The sequence below is a fragment of the Gouania willdenowi genome, chromosome 4 (genome assembly GCF_900634775.1).
Source record: "Gouania willdenowi chromosome 4, fGouWil2.1, whole genome shotgun sequence".
NCBI lineage: Eukaryota > Metazoa > Chordata > Actinopteri > Blenniiformes > Gobiesocidae > Gouania > Gouania willdenowi.
The window spans coordinates 2,921,347-2,938,846 of record NC_041047.1 but is presented as its reverse complement, the minus strand read 5'-3'; the positions used below and the strand labels follow the sequence as shown (position 1 = coordinate 2,938,846).

Below are 17,500 nucleotides of genomic sequence, written 5' to 3'. Positions count from 1 at the left end.
CTAGTCGTTATACGTCTGTAACTAAGGACAGAACTATATTTTTATGGTGACTCTTAGATTTGTTTATGGTTGCCATGGTTTTAACGTTTAATTAACGATTGTTTTCTTTACAAACATCAACAGAATGAGGAAGTGCTCACAGCCTTTATTTAAACCTAGAGCCGTGAACACGTGATAGAAATAGAAGTGATAGAACGTGTTGGATTCTCATGAATATTCAGACTTCATTTATTTTAGGATGTCGTGTCTCTGCAAGAAGAAGAAAAAAAGTAGTGTGCTTTTATTTTGAAACAGAATCAGAACTTTATTGATCATGTAATGTATGTTATAGACACAAGGAATTTGACTAAATAATAACAATCAACCAGAAAAAATATAAACATAAATATAAACAGTAGCTAATGACCAATATGTGCAAAACTAAATAAAATGTTATAACAAGATAATAATAATAATAATAATAATAATAATAATAATAATAATAATAATAATAATAATAATAATAATAATAATAATAATAAAATAGTTTATGTACATATACATTCACGTTGATCAAAGTGACATTCTGGAGGAACAAACTGTTCTTATGGTGCACAGTGATTTGTGACGTCTGCCGGAGGGGAGGAGCTTGAACAGATTGTGTCCAGGGTGGGAGGGGTCTGCAGTGATCTGTCTAGTTTGGTCATTAATACTATTCAGGTTTTCACTATAAACAATAATTTATTTGTTAAAATACCTCTGTTTAATATGTGTAGCATTTACCTGACCTGTAGATGGGCGGGGCATGCAGTTATTTAGGTTGCCATGGTGATCGCACACGTGTGGTCAACCAGGGGCAGGTACTCCAGGGTAATCGAGGTGAATGGTTTTTCTTTGTTTTACTGGAATTTAAGAGGCACATTTTTCGTATTCACGATCCCTGTTTATTTAAAAGATTAAAGAGTCAAAACACTAACGGGCTATTTTTCATATTCTTTACCAAGAAGTAGAACAACTATCCCTGCACCTCCGGAAGTGAACCTAGTTAAAAGACTTCAAATATGAAAATACAGAAGTAACTTATTTTAAAAACGTATCTTTTAAAAACCACTTTAGGTTGAATTTCTCAGTTTGTGGACAAAATAAAAACCTGCATCTTAACAATAATTATCAAATAATTACTTTCTTACAATAGCACGATTGTTATTTTTCTCTGCTGTAAATAAATAAATAAATAACATCAGAAATGTTTTGATTTAATATTTGAATTTTAAAGTTTACTTAAAACATAATATAACAACTAATATAATTTTTAATACTTTGCTTTTTAATCCTAAATATTAAACGTTTAAATTCAGTGTTTTTTCAATCCAAATGTAAACTTGCTCAGTTTGATTGTAAAATAAATAAAAATAAAATTAACCTCCACGCAGTGACCACTAGAGGGCAGCGGTGAGCTGTAGATAAAGATTTATTAACATTTATTTCACTAAAGTCACATTAATTAATGACGTAAACGGACAGTTAAAGACTTAAAGGCTTATTTAGTGGAATGTGTAAAAACACAGATGTTGTTGTTGTTGTTTTTGTTTTGAATGTAAATGAGATCCAGCTGCTGATTGGTCCGCTGCTCAGCGGGAGGTTTCCCATCAGCCACTGCGACTCGTCAGCATAACTGTCAGCCTTCCTCACAGGTGTGCATGAGGCTTTATCTTCATCTCCTCCTCCTCATGCCATTCACACAACACTGATATTTTTTACTTTATCTATTATAATTTCATTATTTTATAAACTCTATCTTTATTTCACGTTTTAATTTATTATTTTATATTTAATTACAGTTTAATAAACTTGTTAAATCAACAATAATAATAACATTTTTTTTAAATTAAAATAAGAAGACAAAAAGATTTATTCGTTTTTATTGAAAACGTATATAAAACATTCCTTTCACACACACAACAATGACATTTGAAAAAATATTTAGAATAAAATTATTTATAAATATGAAAATGAAATGCTCCGTTAACCTAAAGAGAGGAATATTATGAGAACTCCAGCACGTTTAAATGTATATGTTATTAAAATTAATAAAATACAGCTTTAATCTGTGAATAATTTACTGTAATATTGATAATTGTAATTAATAAAGGTGTTGATTTCAAAGCACAATTTTTTTTTTTTAATTCCAATATCTTTTCAAAAATACAGGTTGAATTTTAAATGCAAAATTTAATGGAAAAGGTATATACAATAATTATGTATGGAATGTTTTTAGACCTTTTTATTGCAAAAATACAAACAGGGCTAAATAATATTCCTCACTCTGATTAAGCCTGATAAATGTGATAAATGTAATAAATCTAATAAATCTGATAAATGTGATAAATCTAATAAATCTAATAAATCTGATAAATCTAATAAATCTAATAACAACATTTTGACTTTAATGTCAACATTACGACTTTATTCTCTACATTTCAACTTTAATCTTGATGTTGTTTTTCAACTTCATTCTCGTAATTTCAACTTCATTCTCGCAATTTCGACTTTAATCTCAACATTTCGATTTTATTCTCGAGATTTCAATTTTATTTTTCAAATTTCAACTTTTGTCACGACAACGCAACTTTATTCTTGACATTTCATCTTTATTCTTACAATTTCAACTTTAATCTCAACATTAGATTTTTAACTTTATTCTCAACATTTGAATTTCATTCTCGACATTTTGACTTTAATCTCAAAATTTCGACTTTATTCTCAACATTTCATCTTTATTCATACAATTTCAGCTTTAATGTCAACATTATATTTTAACTCTATTCTTGAAATTTCAACTTTAACTTCAACATTTTGATTTAATCTCAACATTAGATTTTAACTTTAATCTCTACATTTCAACTTTAATCTTGATGTTATATTTCAACTTTAATTTTGATGTTATATTTCAACTTCATTCTCGTAATTTCAATTTTAATCTCAACATTTCGACTTTCTTCTCAACATTTCAACTTCAATTTCGACATTTCACCTTTATTCTTACCATTTCAACTTTAATCTCAACATTATATTTTAAATCTGTTCTTGAAATTTCAACTTTAATCTCAACATTTCGATTTTAATCTCGTCGTTTTGACTTTAATCTCAACATTAGATTTCAATTTTATTCTCAGCAAATCGACTTTTCTCCACCGAAATTGGCCCTAATCCGCTTCTGTAATTTACACTAATTTTACAAACAGTTTTAAACTCTGCATTGTTTAATCTGATTTAAGCTTCAATGATTAAAAAGGTGACATTAAAACACCATAATCTAAAGCGTTTGTGTCATTTAAACATGTTAAAAATCTGTATTTGTTCAGTGAAAAATAAATCTCAACCCCTTTGTTAGAAAAAAGTCTAACTTAATGGATAAATATACACCAATAACGCATATTATAGAAGAAAACATGTTTTATCATGAGTGTCAGATGTTGGCGTTTGATGAATAAAAAATAAAAACTGGGATAAAACGTTGATATTTTGCAGTAAATTAATCTGATTTTCCTCTCGTTGGTTTTTTAACCGCAACAGATTTCTCTGTAAAAGCAGACGGTGACATTTTCACAGATGAAGGCGTGCGTTTCCTCACCCGCGCGCAGGCCAAACGATCCTCATTTAAGTCTTAATTAGTGCCCTAAGCCCCGCCCACCGGCGCTGCGGGGGGTGCGCTTTCACGTCTGTGTTTATTCAGAGGCTGAAACTGGTGTTTTCTCTCCACAGGCTCAGCTGCTCTCACCTCAGCTCCAAACCAGGCTGGAAAAGGCCTTCAGACGCACATTTGGTTCCTTTTTACGCACGGCTTTAATAATAATAGTGCGTAAAAGACGCGTTTGATAAGTTCACAATCAAAGGAATATATACACAAAACACTTTTAAAAATACTCAATGATAGCTTTATAGAACATTAATTGTAAGAACATATCCGAAGATTGATCAGTATTTGATTAGACACACTTTATTTTCTGATTACTGTTTCAAAAAAGATGAGCTGTAGCTTTTATTGTGAAATTAAAAAACAAGCAGGCGCACTTTCAGATTTTGAAGCTTTTGAATAATTCCTTAATGATCCAAACCAAACTGTGTTTTCTGTCTTCTTCATGAAAATACGCGTCTTTCAACTTTGGGGTCGCCTGGAATTAAAATGGGCTCTTATGAAATGTCTAGTAATTACTGATTAAAAATATAAATATTGCACATTTTATCACCTCTAGCTCAACAATGGGCAACAGGAGGGTCGCGGGCCACATGCCGCCCACGGCATAACTTTATGTGCTCCTCCCCAAAGTAAACAAAGTGATTAAAAGAAACACACAAAACATTTATTTACAAAATTGTAGCAAAAATACACTAAATGACTAAAAAAAAAATCATAAAATTAGAGAAAAATACACAAAAGGACAACAAACGTACACAAAAATAACACAAAAGAAATAAAAAATGTGAATAGAAACACACAAAATTAATCAAAAGTTGCACAAAGTGAATAAAAATGCACAAAAATAGAATTTAATGATTAAATTCCTGTTACATTAAATTATTTCTAAAACTCAAACACGACACACTGTAAACAACTGTATTCTATACTTTAACTTTCTCAAATATAAATCTAGTTCAAATAAAATGCAGAATGAAAATATCTGTGTGTATGTGTGTGTGTGTATGTGTGTGTGTGTGTGTGTGTGTGTGTGTGTGTGTGTGTGTGTGTGTGTGTGTGTGTGTGTGTGTGTGTGTGTGTAAAGGGGGAGGAGTTCTGAGGTTTTTATCACAGCGCTGCTTTTCCACAGGTTTCACTCGTGCCTTCGGCTCCCATTGGATAATGGTGTTCACACTGAGGTTCGGGGGTGGAGCAGCCGCCGCAGCCAAAAGGCACGAACACTTTTAAAGCGTGAAAAACTCCTCCAGTCTGCGTTGAGCTCCCAAATGTTCACCGCGGCCGTGCGCGCTTTCACACGTTCACGGCCTGCGTTCTGAGAGTCTGTTTTTTTTTTTTTGGAGAGCTTTTACGCATTACGCACGATGCAGGCGCGATACTCCGTCTCCAGCCCCAACTCTCTGGGGGTCGTGCCGTACCTCAGCAGTGAGCAGAGCTACTACCGGACCGGGGGCTACACCGGGATGCCCGCTCCAATGAGCGTGTATTCGCACGCGACCCACGACCAGTACCAGGCGGGCATGGCGCGCGCGTACGGCCCGTACACGCCGCAGCATCAGCCCAAGGACCTGGTGAAGCCTCCGTACAGCTACATCGCGCTCATCACCATGGCGATCCAGAACTCCTCGGAGAAGAAGGTGACCCTGAACGGGATCTATCAGTTCATCATGGAGCGGTTCCCGTTCTACCGGGACAACAAGCAGGGCTGGCAGAACAGCATCCGCCACAACCTCTCCCTCAACGAGTGCTTCGTCAAAGTTCCCCGGGACGATAAAAAGCCAGGGAAGGGCAGCTACTGGACCCTGGACCCGGACTCCTACAACATGTTTGAGAACGGCAGCTTCCTGCGGCGCAGGAGGAGGTTTAAGAAGAAGGACGCGCTGCGGGACAAGGGGGAGCAGGACCCGCCTGGACCGGCAACCCGGGACCGGGAGCTAGAGCTGGACCCGCCGGGTCAGACCGCCCAGCCCGTGCGCATCCAGGACATTAAGACCGAGAACGGCACGTGCACGCCGCCGCAGGCCGCGTCTCCGACCCTGGGCGCAGTCCCGAAGATGGAGAGCCCGGACAGCAGCAGCAGCGCGTCCGCAGGAAGCCCGCCGACCTCCCGCTGCTTCAGCACGGAGGGCCCCGAGCAGCACGCGCACGGAGCGGCCTCGGTGCAGGGCTTCAGCGTGGACACCATCATGACGTCCCTGCGGGGTTCTCCGCCTCTCATCGCCTCCTCCCGGACAGGTGCCCCCCCTCCGCTGGGCCTCAGCAGCTACTCCCCCCCGGCCCCGCAGGGCCCGCAGACCTACAGCTCCCCCTGCACCCAGAGCGCCACCTACCACTGCAACATGCAGGCCATGAGCCTGTACGCGGGGGACCGGGGCCCTCCGTGCGCGTCCGTGGACGACCCTCTGCCTGATTACTGCGTAACCGCCACGAGCACTGCGACCCCCAACCTGAGCCACGCGGGCCCGGAGCACCAGACCAGGATCCCGTCCTGGTACGGGGACCTGGGCCACCTGAGCTCGGGTTACCCCGCCCAGCAGCAGAACTTCCACTCGGTCCGGGAGATGTTCGAGTCCCAGCGGCTCGGGCTCAACGGGTCCCCGGTAAACGGGGGCAGCAGCAGCTGCCAGGTCCCGTTCCCCGGTGGACAGAGTCTGTACCGAACACCCGGAGCCTTTGTTTATGACTGCAGCAAATTCTAACATTATGAACCACTCTATGATCAACTCTCTATGTTTTCTACTTTGTCTCTCCATGGACACAGAACAGAGCGCGCCACGCACGTAAGTTTCCCTCCGCGCACGGACTTTTCACGAGAGGCTGAACTAAAGTAATTTATTGTGTTTGCACATAAGGACCAAAGACTTTATTACAGAACATTTTATCATCATTTTCATCATTTGTTTAAAAAAAAAAAAGAAAAGAAAAGAAAAAAAAACTATTCTGAAGGCATTACATTTGCTTTATTAATAAAGTACAGATTATTGATTTCACCTGGACTCATTCATCAACATTTAGGACACACACACACACACACACACACACACACACACACACACACACACACACAATAATTATTTAAACATGTTTGCACTACATTTAGGTCACTATTTATGTAAGTTGTTTGTTTAAAAAGCTTTTCAAACATTAGATTATACTTTATTTTATCCAATAGTGGGGGAATTTATGTTACAAAAACACAAAGAGCAAGAAAGCTAAATACAAATACAGAAAGGAAAAATTAAATAAATATTGTTTAAGATAACAGTACAAAAATATATAAATGCACTATAGCCTATAGACTTCTTCCAAAATCAAACCAAAAAATGTATATATTTTTTTTATCATTATTGTCATATATTGACATTTTAAATAATAAAGTTTGTGTTCCCAAGAGTTTAAAGTCTATAAAAACAAACTAACTGAACTCCTGCCGTTTGGAGACTCCCCGTGCGCGCTCATGCACGTGTGTGTGTGTGTGTGTGTTTGGGTGTAAAATGCATAAAAAGCTGCAGACGCGTCTCTTAATGAAGCCTGTGATGGATCACAGCTGTTACTGAAATATTGCTGCTGTCACATGTTTATTTATTGCAGGACGAGGGCCAAAAATCCCACTAAAACCAGTACAACAATCCCACTAAAAACGCACGTTTCAGAGTGTTTATAAAAAATAATGTCTGCTGTTTATTAAAGCACATTTTCCAATGGTTTCCTGGACTTTAAAACGTTAAAAAAACGCAAATATATCGAAATATTCTACGTGAAAATGTGTGATTTTATGTTGCGAGACACATTTTTAAAATGTAAATATTTCAGGAGGAATTGAAGCAACAAGTATATTAGTTTACTTTGCAGCATTTCTAAAACATTTTTGTGAAAAAATAACCTTTATATCTGTATAAATAAATACATAAATATAACACATAAATACATAAATATATCACACATTTTCTCCTGTTATTAGTTTGTAATCACATTTGTAACAAATAGTATATATATATATATATATATATATATATATATATATATATATATATATATATATATATATATATATATATATATATATATAGTTGTATATTTTACTTATTTATTTTTCTTAAACCACATTTTATTTAAACTACATTTATATTTGAGAAAGTGAAAGTATATAATATAGTTGTTTCAAATTTTGTGTTGTGTTTTAACTTGAAAAGGAATAAAAATAATAATTAAAAAACAACATTTTAAATCAGTAATTATTTCTTATCAATTACTCGACATTTCAGGGGACCCCATTTAAATTTCAGGCGACCCCCACATTGAAAAACGTGGCATTGACGGTTCATGTATTTATCCTTGAAACTGTTATAAACTCTCCATACGTGTGTGTAAAGATAAACATAATATTACTGAGATTAATAGATTTAATGGATCTTTGCCTCGAGCTGCCGCTGCACCTTCCTCGTGCAGGTGCTGCGTGGCGCGCGCTTTGTGCGTAAACACGTCTCCAAACGTGGCGACGCAGAGCGCGTAAATGGCTGTGATTGATGGAGTGAGGAGGAGAGACAGGACAGGTGGAGGTCAACTATGCACTTTAGGAAGGAGTCACGCACGAGGCTGCCGGTGCGTGCGGGGAGGGATACGTGCGCGCTCACACTATCACGCACATGCGGGGTATCTTTAAACCAGCCTGGAGACGCAAAGGAAGCAGTTTCATTGAGCTTTGACGCACAACTTTTCCCACATTTTGACATATTTACACGAAATCTCCAAATTTGTGGAAAGTTAGAGAAAATAAAAATACAGAAAAGATTTAACCACGTGACACCTTTTTATAACGTGACTGAAATTTGAATTTGTTTTTAAAACAATAGAAAGATTGTTAATTTGTCATTAATTAGTTGAAAAGCTCATATTTATGACATAATTTTCCTGTTTAAAATAACAATTATCCTTTGTTGCAGATAAATTTATGTTTTATTTAAGCTACAGAAAACACACAAAAAAGGTCAAAACAAACACTATCATCTATGAAATAAAATGCGTGAACCAAAGAGAAATTTAGATAAAAATCCTGCTGCTCCACGTGCACGTTCGTGTGCGCGTAAAGACAGAGATGGGTTTTATTAGATCGTGACCAAAAAGACATTTTTTTCCTGGAATTACTTTTTGATCATGTTTATTATACTGTTAGTGGGTGAATGACGTGATGCCGAAATATTCTGTCCAACTGCAATTATTTTTGTTAAAAAAAGTTGAAATGCATAAAAATATACTAAATATGTAGTAACTTAGTATTATTAATCACTTTGATTTTTTTAAAAAATTGTATTTTAACGTTACTTGCTAGATTAGTTCTGTAATTTAATCTGTTATTCAAAGTGTCATTTGGTGAAAAAAAATCTTTGAAATTATTCTAAATCTATTCACATTTATTTCATGCCCTATTTTACATTATTATAGTCCTTTATAAGATTTATACATATTTCTGTTTATTTCCATTATAATATTCATGCAAAGCTGCCCAATGATGAACATTTTATGAAATATCACGCGGTTTAAATTTACAATCCTCATGTCATTGACCCAAATACAGATTATTACTGACAACTGCATTTTAGTATTATCATTATTAACTAGATTTATATTTGACAAAGTGAAATAATACAGTTGTATAAGGTTGTGTTGTTTTTTTCTTAAACAAAATAAAAAAAACAAAAACCTTAAATGTATTAATAATCAGTCATTTTTAAAAATCAATTACCAGACGTTTCAGGTGACCCACAGGTTGGGAACCACTGGGCTATGTGTGATGATGTGAATGAGAAACTCTTTTAAAGCCAATATTCTGGATAAAAAGTCACTGATTTTAAATGCTAGTGAATGCCAGGGTAAATAATGTGGGTCTTGAGGTTTATTTCCGTTCCTTTTACATCCCATAATTAGTTGTAATCTAATGTTTACTGCACGTGGAGCTGATGTTATAAATAACTCTAATGACTGGTGACAGATTGATGAGCTACTGAAGCTCTTTGTTTCACTTCCACCTAAAAACCAAAGAGCTGCAGCTCGTGCACCTGCGTCTGCGTGGGGCCCGAGGCGAACCTCTGGATCCACATCTGGTCCGGATTGTAGAGGATCACACAACCTCTTCATCCCCCCCCTCCCCCTCCCCTCCCTGAGGCCTTCAGGGCCAAACCGCTCCTAAATAATCCCTGCGGTGTGAATAACGCGGATTACATTTACTCAAGTACATCTTTGAAGTTCAAATCTTTTATGAAAACAAACCGAGCTGCAGCTTTTGTTCGAGTTAAAGTCAATATTGGAAAGAAAGACATTCACTGTAAACTACAAATAAAACAAACCACAAACTGTTGTCTAAAATTTGCAACAAATTAAAATATATATATATATATATATATATATATATATAATTCAAAACTTACATTTATCAAATCAATCACTGAAATAACTAATCCTGGATTTATTTGATGATTCATTGTGAGATTAAAATGAGACGTCACAGGATCCACAATCTGCTCCGGGCCGCACATGCAGGACCGGAGCGGAGCGCCTCCGTGACCCGGAAAACAGGCACCTCGGCCCGCATAACAGAGCGCCGAAGTCCCGCTGAAAAAAGTGACGATTTCCCCAAAAACTTTATTCACTCAGAAAAAACAAACACATGATTTTAAACGTTCCAAACGGACTCAAGAAAATAAAATCAGATTTTTAAAATTACTTATTGTACCACATATTTTATCTTCAAATCAATGATAAAATATAAAGGGAATTAAAAAACCATACAATTAAAACAACAATTAATATTGTATAAATTAAAAATTCATACAATAATGTTAATAATCTCTTTCAATTCATACAACAACAATAATAGCCCCCTTAAATTCATATAATTATAACAACCTTCTTCAATTTCAATAGTAGTAGTAGTAATAATGCCTGCCCTGATTGGCCTGCTCTGATTGGCCTGCTCTGATTGGCCTCCTCTGATTGGCCTCCTCTGATTGGCCTGCTCTGATTGGCCTGCTCAGGACTGGTTCTTCTTCAGGCGTTTGGGTTTTTCGTCATCAGCTTTATGTCTCCCTCCACCATCTCCTTCACCAACTCCTGCAGAGCAGCACAGTAAAATAAATCAATCTATGAATGATGACAGAAACTATAAAAGTGTCAGTTGTTCCTAATTTGTCATTTATTTGTTGATTAAATCAGATCAATCGTCATCATTTAAAGCAGTGGTTCCCAACCTTTTTTCCTCTCATACCCACTTTGTATTTTTTTTTGTCAAATCATCTGTACTTCACATCATACGTACCCCTTACATAATTTAGTATGTTGTGTATCAAAAAGACAAAGTACCTTTCATATGATTACTTCAATAGTAGAAGTAAATATTGTCTTCTTTGGTAAATATAGCTAATCAATGTCTCCTAATGTCAGAATTGTGTTTAAAAGGCCTCTACAGCATAAATCAAAACTTATTCAATAAATTACAGGAAAATTGTATTTTATTGAGCAGTATTAGTTTGTGTTAGTGTTAGTTTGTGGTAAATTTGTCTAAAATAAATAGCCTAAAAAAGAACTTGGAATGTTTTCCTATTTAAAAAAAAAAAAAAAATTTAAAAAATGATAAATGTTTGAGTACCCCCTGCACTGTGCTACTGTACCCCTAAGGGTACATGTACCCCTGGTTGGGAATCACTGATTTAAATATGCATGGGCATCTAATCAGGATATACTAATGTACATTTATGAATTAAGCACAACTGAAACGTTTAAAATGATACATTTATAGTTTTAATACAAACATGCATGTTTTTTTTTCTTTTCTTTAATCTTTTTAGAAAATCAGGAGAGATTTTTTTGACATTTAAAAAAACAAACAAAAAACATTTGATTTATTTTGGAAATAATTTCTGTTTAATCACGTTTTGTATCCGTTAAAGAGCTTTAGTTAAAAATGCTATTTTAAAAGATGTAAATTGATTTATTTTACTTTAAAAATAAAGTATTTGTGGATGCTGTTATTTGATAAAAAGCTGTAGTAAAGTTGTTTTGTGTTGCAATAATTAGAACATAATGCTTGCATTTGGTTGTAATTGTGCAGAGTTTTGTGAACAAATAACACTTTAACTCTAATGTTGAGGAGCAGCGCAGGGACAACATTTTTTCACACGAATCCATCCGTACCAAACGTTGTTTTATAGGATTTGCAAACAGCTTTTTCTTTTGGAATAAACGTGTTAAACCTGACAATGAAAATACATTTTAAAAAGTCTGTAAATTCACAGTAAAACTGATCCATTTCCTTTTTTTTTTAAAACAATAAAAGCTCCTTTTTTTTTAAAGTAGATGATGAGGTGAAGAGTTCAACGAACCTCAAAGGTGACGATGGGCTTCCAGCCCAACATCTGATGGGCTTTGGTGCTGTCGCCCTGCAGGTAGTCCTGGTCCATGAGGAAGAGGAGGAGGAGGAGGAGGAGAGAAAAAACAAATCATGTGTCACTTCTGATCATAGGAGGAGAGAAACGTGGAGTGAAATAAAAATATCCACCATCCAAACACACACACGCACACACACACAGTATCCCCCCCTTCGTCATAGGATGATGATGAATTGTGGGACTGTGGAGCTGACTCCCCCCCATAGTGTAGTGAGACCACCAAAGAGTCCAACCTGCTCCCCTCGTCTGCAAATCGCTGTAAAAAACTTTATATTCTGACCCTGAGTTTAGGTTTAACCAAACAACGTAGAGTAACCCGACACGAGACTCCGCCCCCTCCTCATCCCCCTCCTCCTCCTCTTCCTCACTGGGAAATGAGATTCTCCTTCATCCTGAAACTCAGTCAATAATAATGACTAATTTAAAAAAAATACACAAAAAGTTAGCAAAAACTATATCAAAATGTTTATATTTTTGTCGACTAATAATAATTTGGCCCATGTGGTCTGCTAAAACACAATACCACAAGAAAAAGGACAGGAAAAACACACAAACAACAGCTAATAAAAACTCCTACACAAAACGAGAAGAAAAACACACAAAACACAATAACACAAAATGACAACATAAATGCAAAAATACATGAACACACAAAACAAGAACTTAAACACTAAAACACACAAAACAAAAGGAAAAATACACAAAAAGAAAAGAAAAACATGCAAAACAACAACAAAAATGTACAACATGACAACATAAATACACAAAAATACACAAGATGAAAACAAAAATACACAAAACAGCAAAAATACTAAAATAATTTCAGAATCTCACAATATGACAAGAAATTATAAGAAAAACACAAAGAATTACAACAAAAACACACAAACAGCAGCAAATAAGAACTCCATAAAGCATAAATAGACAAAACACGAATAAAAACACAATAAAATGATGCATAAAACAACCAAAACAAGACAAGAAAAACACAATAACACAAAACGACAACAGAAGAATACAGAACAACTCTACGAAAACACAAAATAAAAAGAAATACACACAATTAATTTGGTGAATTTTTCTACAATGAGGAACAGATCTATCCTTCATACGTCTGTGATAAAGCAAACGATGCGATTCCAGTGGAATGCAGGTTTGGTTTGCTGCTCAAAGGCACACACACACACACACACACAGGCCACGCCCCCTCCTCAGCCTCACAGAGGAGCCTTCATCTCATCGTGGCCTCGTCGTCGTCACTGGAAACATTTTCACTAATTACAGCAGAACTCAGTGAATGCAGGTAATTATCATCAGTGATTAATTAATCCACAGAGGAAACACACACTCGTTCACAGTAAAAGAAGGCGGGGCCAATGTGACACCTCCAGCCAATCAAGAAGCAGCGCCACAGGAACAAACTTTAGAGACTCCAAACAAACAAACAAACAAACACGTGTTTGGATGTTGGGAGAACATGCAAACTCCACACAGGACAGAGTCACATTTCAATCCCAGCTTGAACCAAAGACCATCTTTCTGTGAGGCAGACGTACCAAACATTACCACCACCAGGGATGTACTGGCCGTCTGGCATACCGGGCATCGTTCTGGTGGGCCGTCGACCTGAAGTGGGCTGGTCCACTACGTCTTTTATTTTAAACGAGCGAGTGGAGGCAGATATGTAACACGTTACCAAAAATGGTCCGAAAATGGCAAAAACTTGGCCACATGTTGAGAATCACTGACAATAACAGCTTTTACGTGTTTTTTTAGTTAATCAGGTGCCCCTTCATGCGTTTACAATATTTTTTTCATATACATATTTCTTCGTGTGAATATAATATATATATATATAATCAGGGTCGTTCTATCGCCCCCTGGTGTGAAGGAGGCACAGGACGTGCTCACAGCCTTTATTTATACCATTACTGTTATGGCGTAAGCGAGTTTGTTCTGTTGCCATGACGACAGCATGTGTCCTTAATTCATTCTCTGTTTGCGTTTTCTCTGTAAATGTAGTTTCTCTTTGTGTCACTTTAACTAAAGCTTGAAATGAAAGATCTCAGGAGCCTCGTGTATTTAATTATCACACATTTCTTTATTTCCTTTGATGGATTTGTTTCACTGTGATTTATTTGTCCTACGTTCTCATGTACGACACCTTTGGTTTGTTTAAAACGCTTCATAAACAAACACGTGACTGAAATCAGACTCTTTCCTGCTAAAAATCTGCAGACTAAGCATCAAGTGAACACTTTAGGATCCAGGAAGTTAATCTGGGGCCTGGTTTTTCTCCGTCAGGATTTAACCTGCGAGTGACAGAAAGTCTCACCCTGACACGTCCGTCACACTAACCACAGCCGTCTGCCTGTGTGAGCTCCTCCCAGTAGAGCATGTAGCGAATGATTGGACATCAACTGCTAACAGATGGATCTGCACGTGGATCCCATTAAGAAAACCAGATCCACGGACTGAAGCACAGACGATGGGCGTGAGTCTGAGAAGGTGAAAAAACCACCAGGAGGAGAACGTCTACAATCAGCTCTGATGTTGTTTATAGGAACAGAAAAACACATACATTTCACCCTGAAGAAGAAGAAGAAGAAGAAGAAGAAGAAGAAGAAGAAGAAGAAGAAGAAGAAGAAGAAGAAGAAGAAGAAGAAGAAGAAGAAGAAGAAGAAGAAGAAGAAGAAGAAGAAGAAGAAGAAGAAGAAGAAGAAGAAGAAGAAGAAGAAGAAGAAGAAGAAGAAGAAGAAGAAGAAGAAGAAGAAGAAGAAGAAGAAGAAGATTGGCGTGTGGATCAGGACCCATTTTTCCATTTCAGCCCGACCGGAAACCGAGAGTTAAAACATAATTTTTTCATCACACATACTGTAAATGTTTTAGTTCAGGGGCCAAATATCAAATATGAAGCAGTTTGATCTCCAGATTTTATGCTGGAAAATTACTAATTTCAAGATTTTGTAAACAATTTCTATTTAATTAAAGGAGATATTATGTAATAATTAGGAAAATGGAAGGTTTCGTAAGGATTTTGACTTTTATTTCAACAGTTTAACATTAAAAATGACTGCAATTATGCAAAGTACTCAACATTTTCTTTAATCTATCACGTAACGTCAAAATAAAATTTAATAAATAAATAAATTATTATTGGCCATAAGGTTAAAAAATTAATTTCTGTCTTTGTAACAAAGAATAAAAAAATGTGAAATCAGTGGTGAATGAAGTCAATCACTTTTATTATGTATTATAACAATCTATAATTCAAATATCTCAGATAAACATTCTTAAAATATCTCAATCATTGAAACAATACGAGAACCCATCAACAAACCAACGCTTCATTGGATTACTGAGACTTTACGGATGCCTGCTAGCCAAACGGCTAACTGTGCACAGAGCTAACCACAGCTGACTAGCTTAATCCTGTTAATTCCTTCAAACGTAGATATATGTCAGTGTGCGCTCCATTCCTTCTTTGTCTGTGCTACACTGATCCTTTCAGTAAATAAAAGACACCATAAAAGTCGTGAAAATGGGAAAAGTGACGGATGAACGCAGCCCGTGAAGCTCGGAGGAGACGTTTAGCGTGACGGATTTCTGGCATCGCTGCAAGTGCTTTCAATAAATCCCAGCGAACAGGAGGACCGGACACATGGGGACATGTTCACGTCTTATCTGTACGAGTCACATATAGACGCACATCAAAGGTTCCTGGGAACATAACTGGACGGCGACCCAGACTGAGCTCCTGCTGTGATGTGGTTCTGGGAGTCCAGGACAGCGTCTCTGGTGTTTGTACAGTAGTGGACAGCAGAAACTTCAAAGGGAAACGTCCAGAGACCGCGGTCTCCTCTGCGTCCCCAGCAGACCCAGATGTTCCAACCATGTGCTGACCTTTGACCTTCCTGGGATTGAGATGAGAGAACAGAACTCATGACGAGCGGCGACTCTGGGACAAGTGGGAAGGCCCAAAAGGACTAAAAATAGCAAAATGCTGCTTTTTGAAAATGAGCTGGTGACGTACAGCGGGTTTAAACTGCTGAGTCAGCATTTCTAGGACGAATGAATCAAAAACAAAATAGTACCATGATTAATCGATCACACTTCAAAGCAGGGCTGTTAAACCGATTCAGTTCAGGTGCCAAATACAAAGTAGTTTGTTCTTAAGTGGGTCACAGATTTTAAACAGGAAAACGAGTAATTTCAACATTAATATCGCCAAGTTTACACTTTACATGATTTTTAAATTATAAATAAAATATGTAAGGCGTCAACAACATCCAAGCATTAAGTGACATCAGTTATTAGTAAAGTAATAAGTATAAGTATGTGAAATAATTTCAGGAAAATTGAGTTCTTTGAACCACTTGAAATTAAATTTTCTTTATTTTGTGACCCAATTTTTATTTGATTTGCAGAAAAGTTTGTGGAATAATTGAAGAAAAATTGCAGGATTTTGGAAAAATGTAGATTTACCATCATGTGATATAAGCGTGGGGAACCTCCAAATATTATGGAGTTTCATTAAATGTGTGTATTTAGAAGAGCTGAGATATCTACAACTGAATCATTTGGTAATTTAGACAATAATTTATGTTTATTACTTTCTCCTGTCGGCTAAATTGGATGGTCTAAACTCTAAAGGGCCAGATTTGGCCTCCGAGCCTTGAGTTTGAGACGTGGGCTTTGAAAGAATCATCCACTGTTTTTAGAAATGTGTCCTAAAACCTTTGAAATGTCCTTATTATCAGATCTATGTCTAATAAAACTAACTATTTTGCATCATATTAATTTTATTATCTTTTACAGTTTTAGAGCCTGTGTTCCTCCATCTTGAAATCACATGATTGATGATGTCACACGGCCCCACTGCCTGTAAACATCCCATTGTTTTCTATTGGAGTGAAACATTCAGCCTGATTTTTAGATCATTTAGTAACTTTTTCAGTCAAAATAACAATTTGTGCTGCTTTTAGTTGCTCTAAAAAAACAGGAAAAGTTAAAGATGTCAATGTAAACCTCTTTTGTTCACTGAAAGAGTTCCAACTCTGAGGTTTAGTAGTAGACAATGAAGCAGAGAAGAAAAGCTCTTCTAAGGGACCTTTACGCTCCCATAAAAAGTGTGCAGACACGCTCTGGTGGCTGAAGTTAGCGAGTACAGTAAATCACAGACTGTTGAAGGACTCCCACCCAAACGCACTAAAACTAAATTATTATGGTAAATGATGCAATTATGATGTATTTTGGGAAGAGTTTGGCAACACGTTGGCAGGCTTTGTCACTTTAATTCAATTCAACTTTATTTATAAAGCGCAAAATACAACCAAGTCGTCTCAAAGCGCTGAACAAAAAATAGAGACATGATCAAGCATTT

The 17,500-nt window shown here is 36.6% G+C and overlaps 2 protein-coding genes across 2 annotated transcripts in view; one reads left to right on the top strand and one right to left on the bottom strand.

The window, feature by feature from the left end:
• Nucleotides 1-4,811: 4,811 nt before the first annotated feature.
• foxc1b (forkhead box C1b) lies at nucleotides 4,812-7,479 on the top strand. Its single transcript, XM_028444427.1, has one exon. It carries the CDS (start codon nucleotides 5,041-5,043, stop codon nucleotides 6,373-6,375), a length of 1,335 nt encoding a protein of 444 aa, XP_028300228.1. The 5' UTR covers nucleotides 4,812-5,040; the 3' UTR covers nucleotides 6,376-7,479.
• Nucleotides 7,480-10,295: 2,816 nt separating this feature from the next.
• gmds (GDP-mannose 4,6-dehydratase) overlaps nucleotides 10,296-17,500 on the bottom strand; it is a 141,631-nt gene continuing 134,426 nt past the window's right edge. Inside the window, exons 10-11 of the mRNA XM_028444862.1 lie at nucleotides 12,052-12,120; nucleotides 10,296-10,783 (exon numbers count right to left, since the gene is read on the bottom strand). Coding sequence (XP_028300663.1) covers nucleotides 10,721-10,783; nucleotides 12,052-12,120 — 132 coding nt within the window. The 3' untranslated portion in view covers nucleotides 10,296-10,720. The remainder of the gene's footprint in view (nucleotides 10,784-12,051; nucleotides 12,121-17,500) is intronic.

Coding starts and splice junctions, on each gene's coding strand:
- foxc1b (XM_028444427.1), top strand. CDS start 5,041: ATGCAGGCGCGATACTCCGTCTCCAGCCCCAACTCTCTGGGGGTCGTG.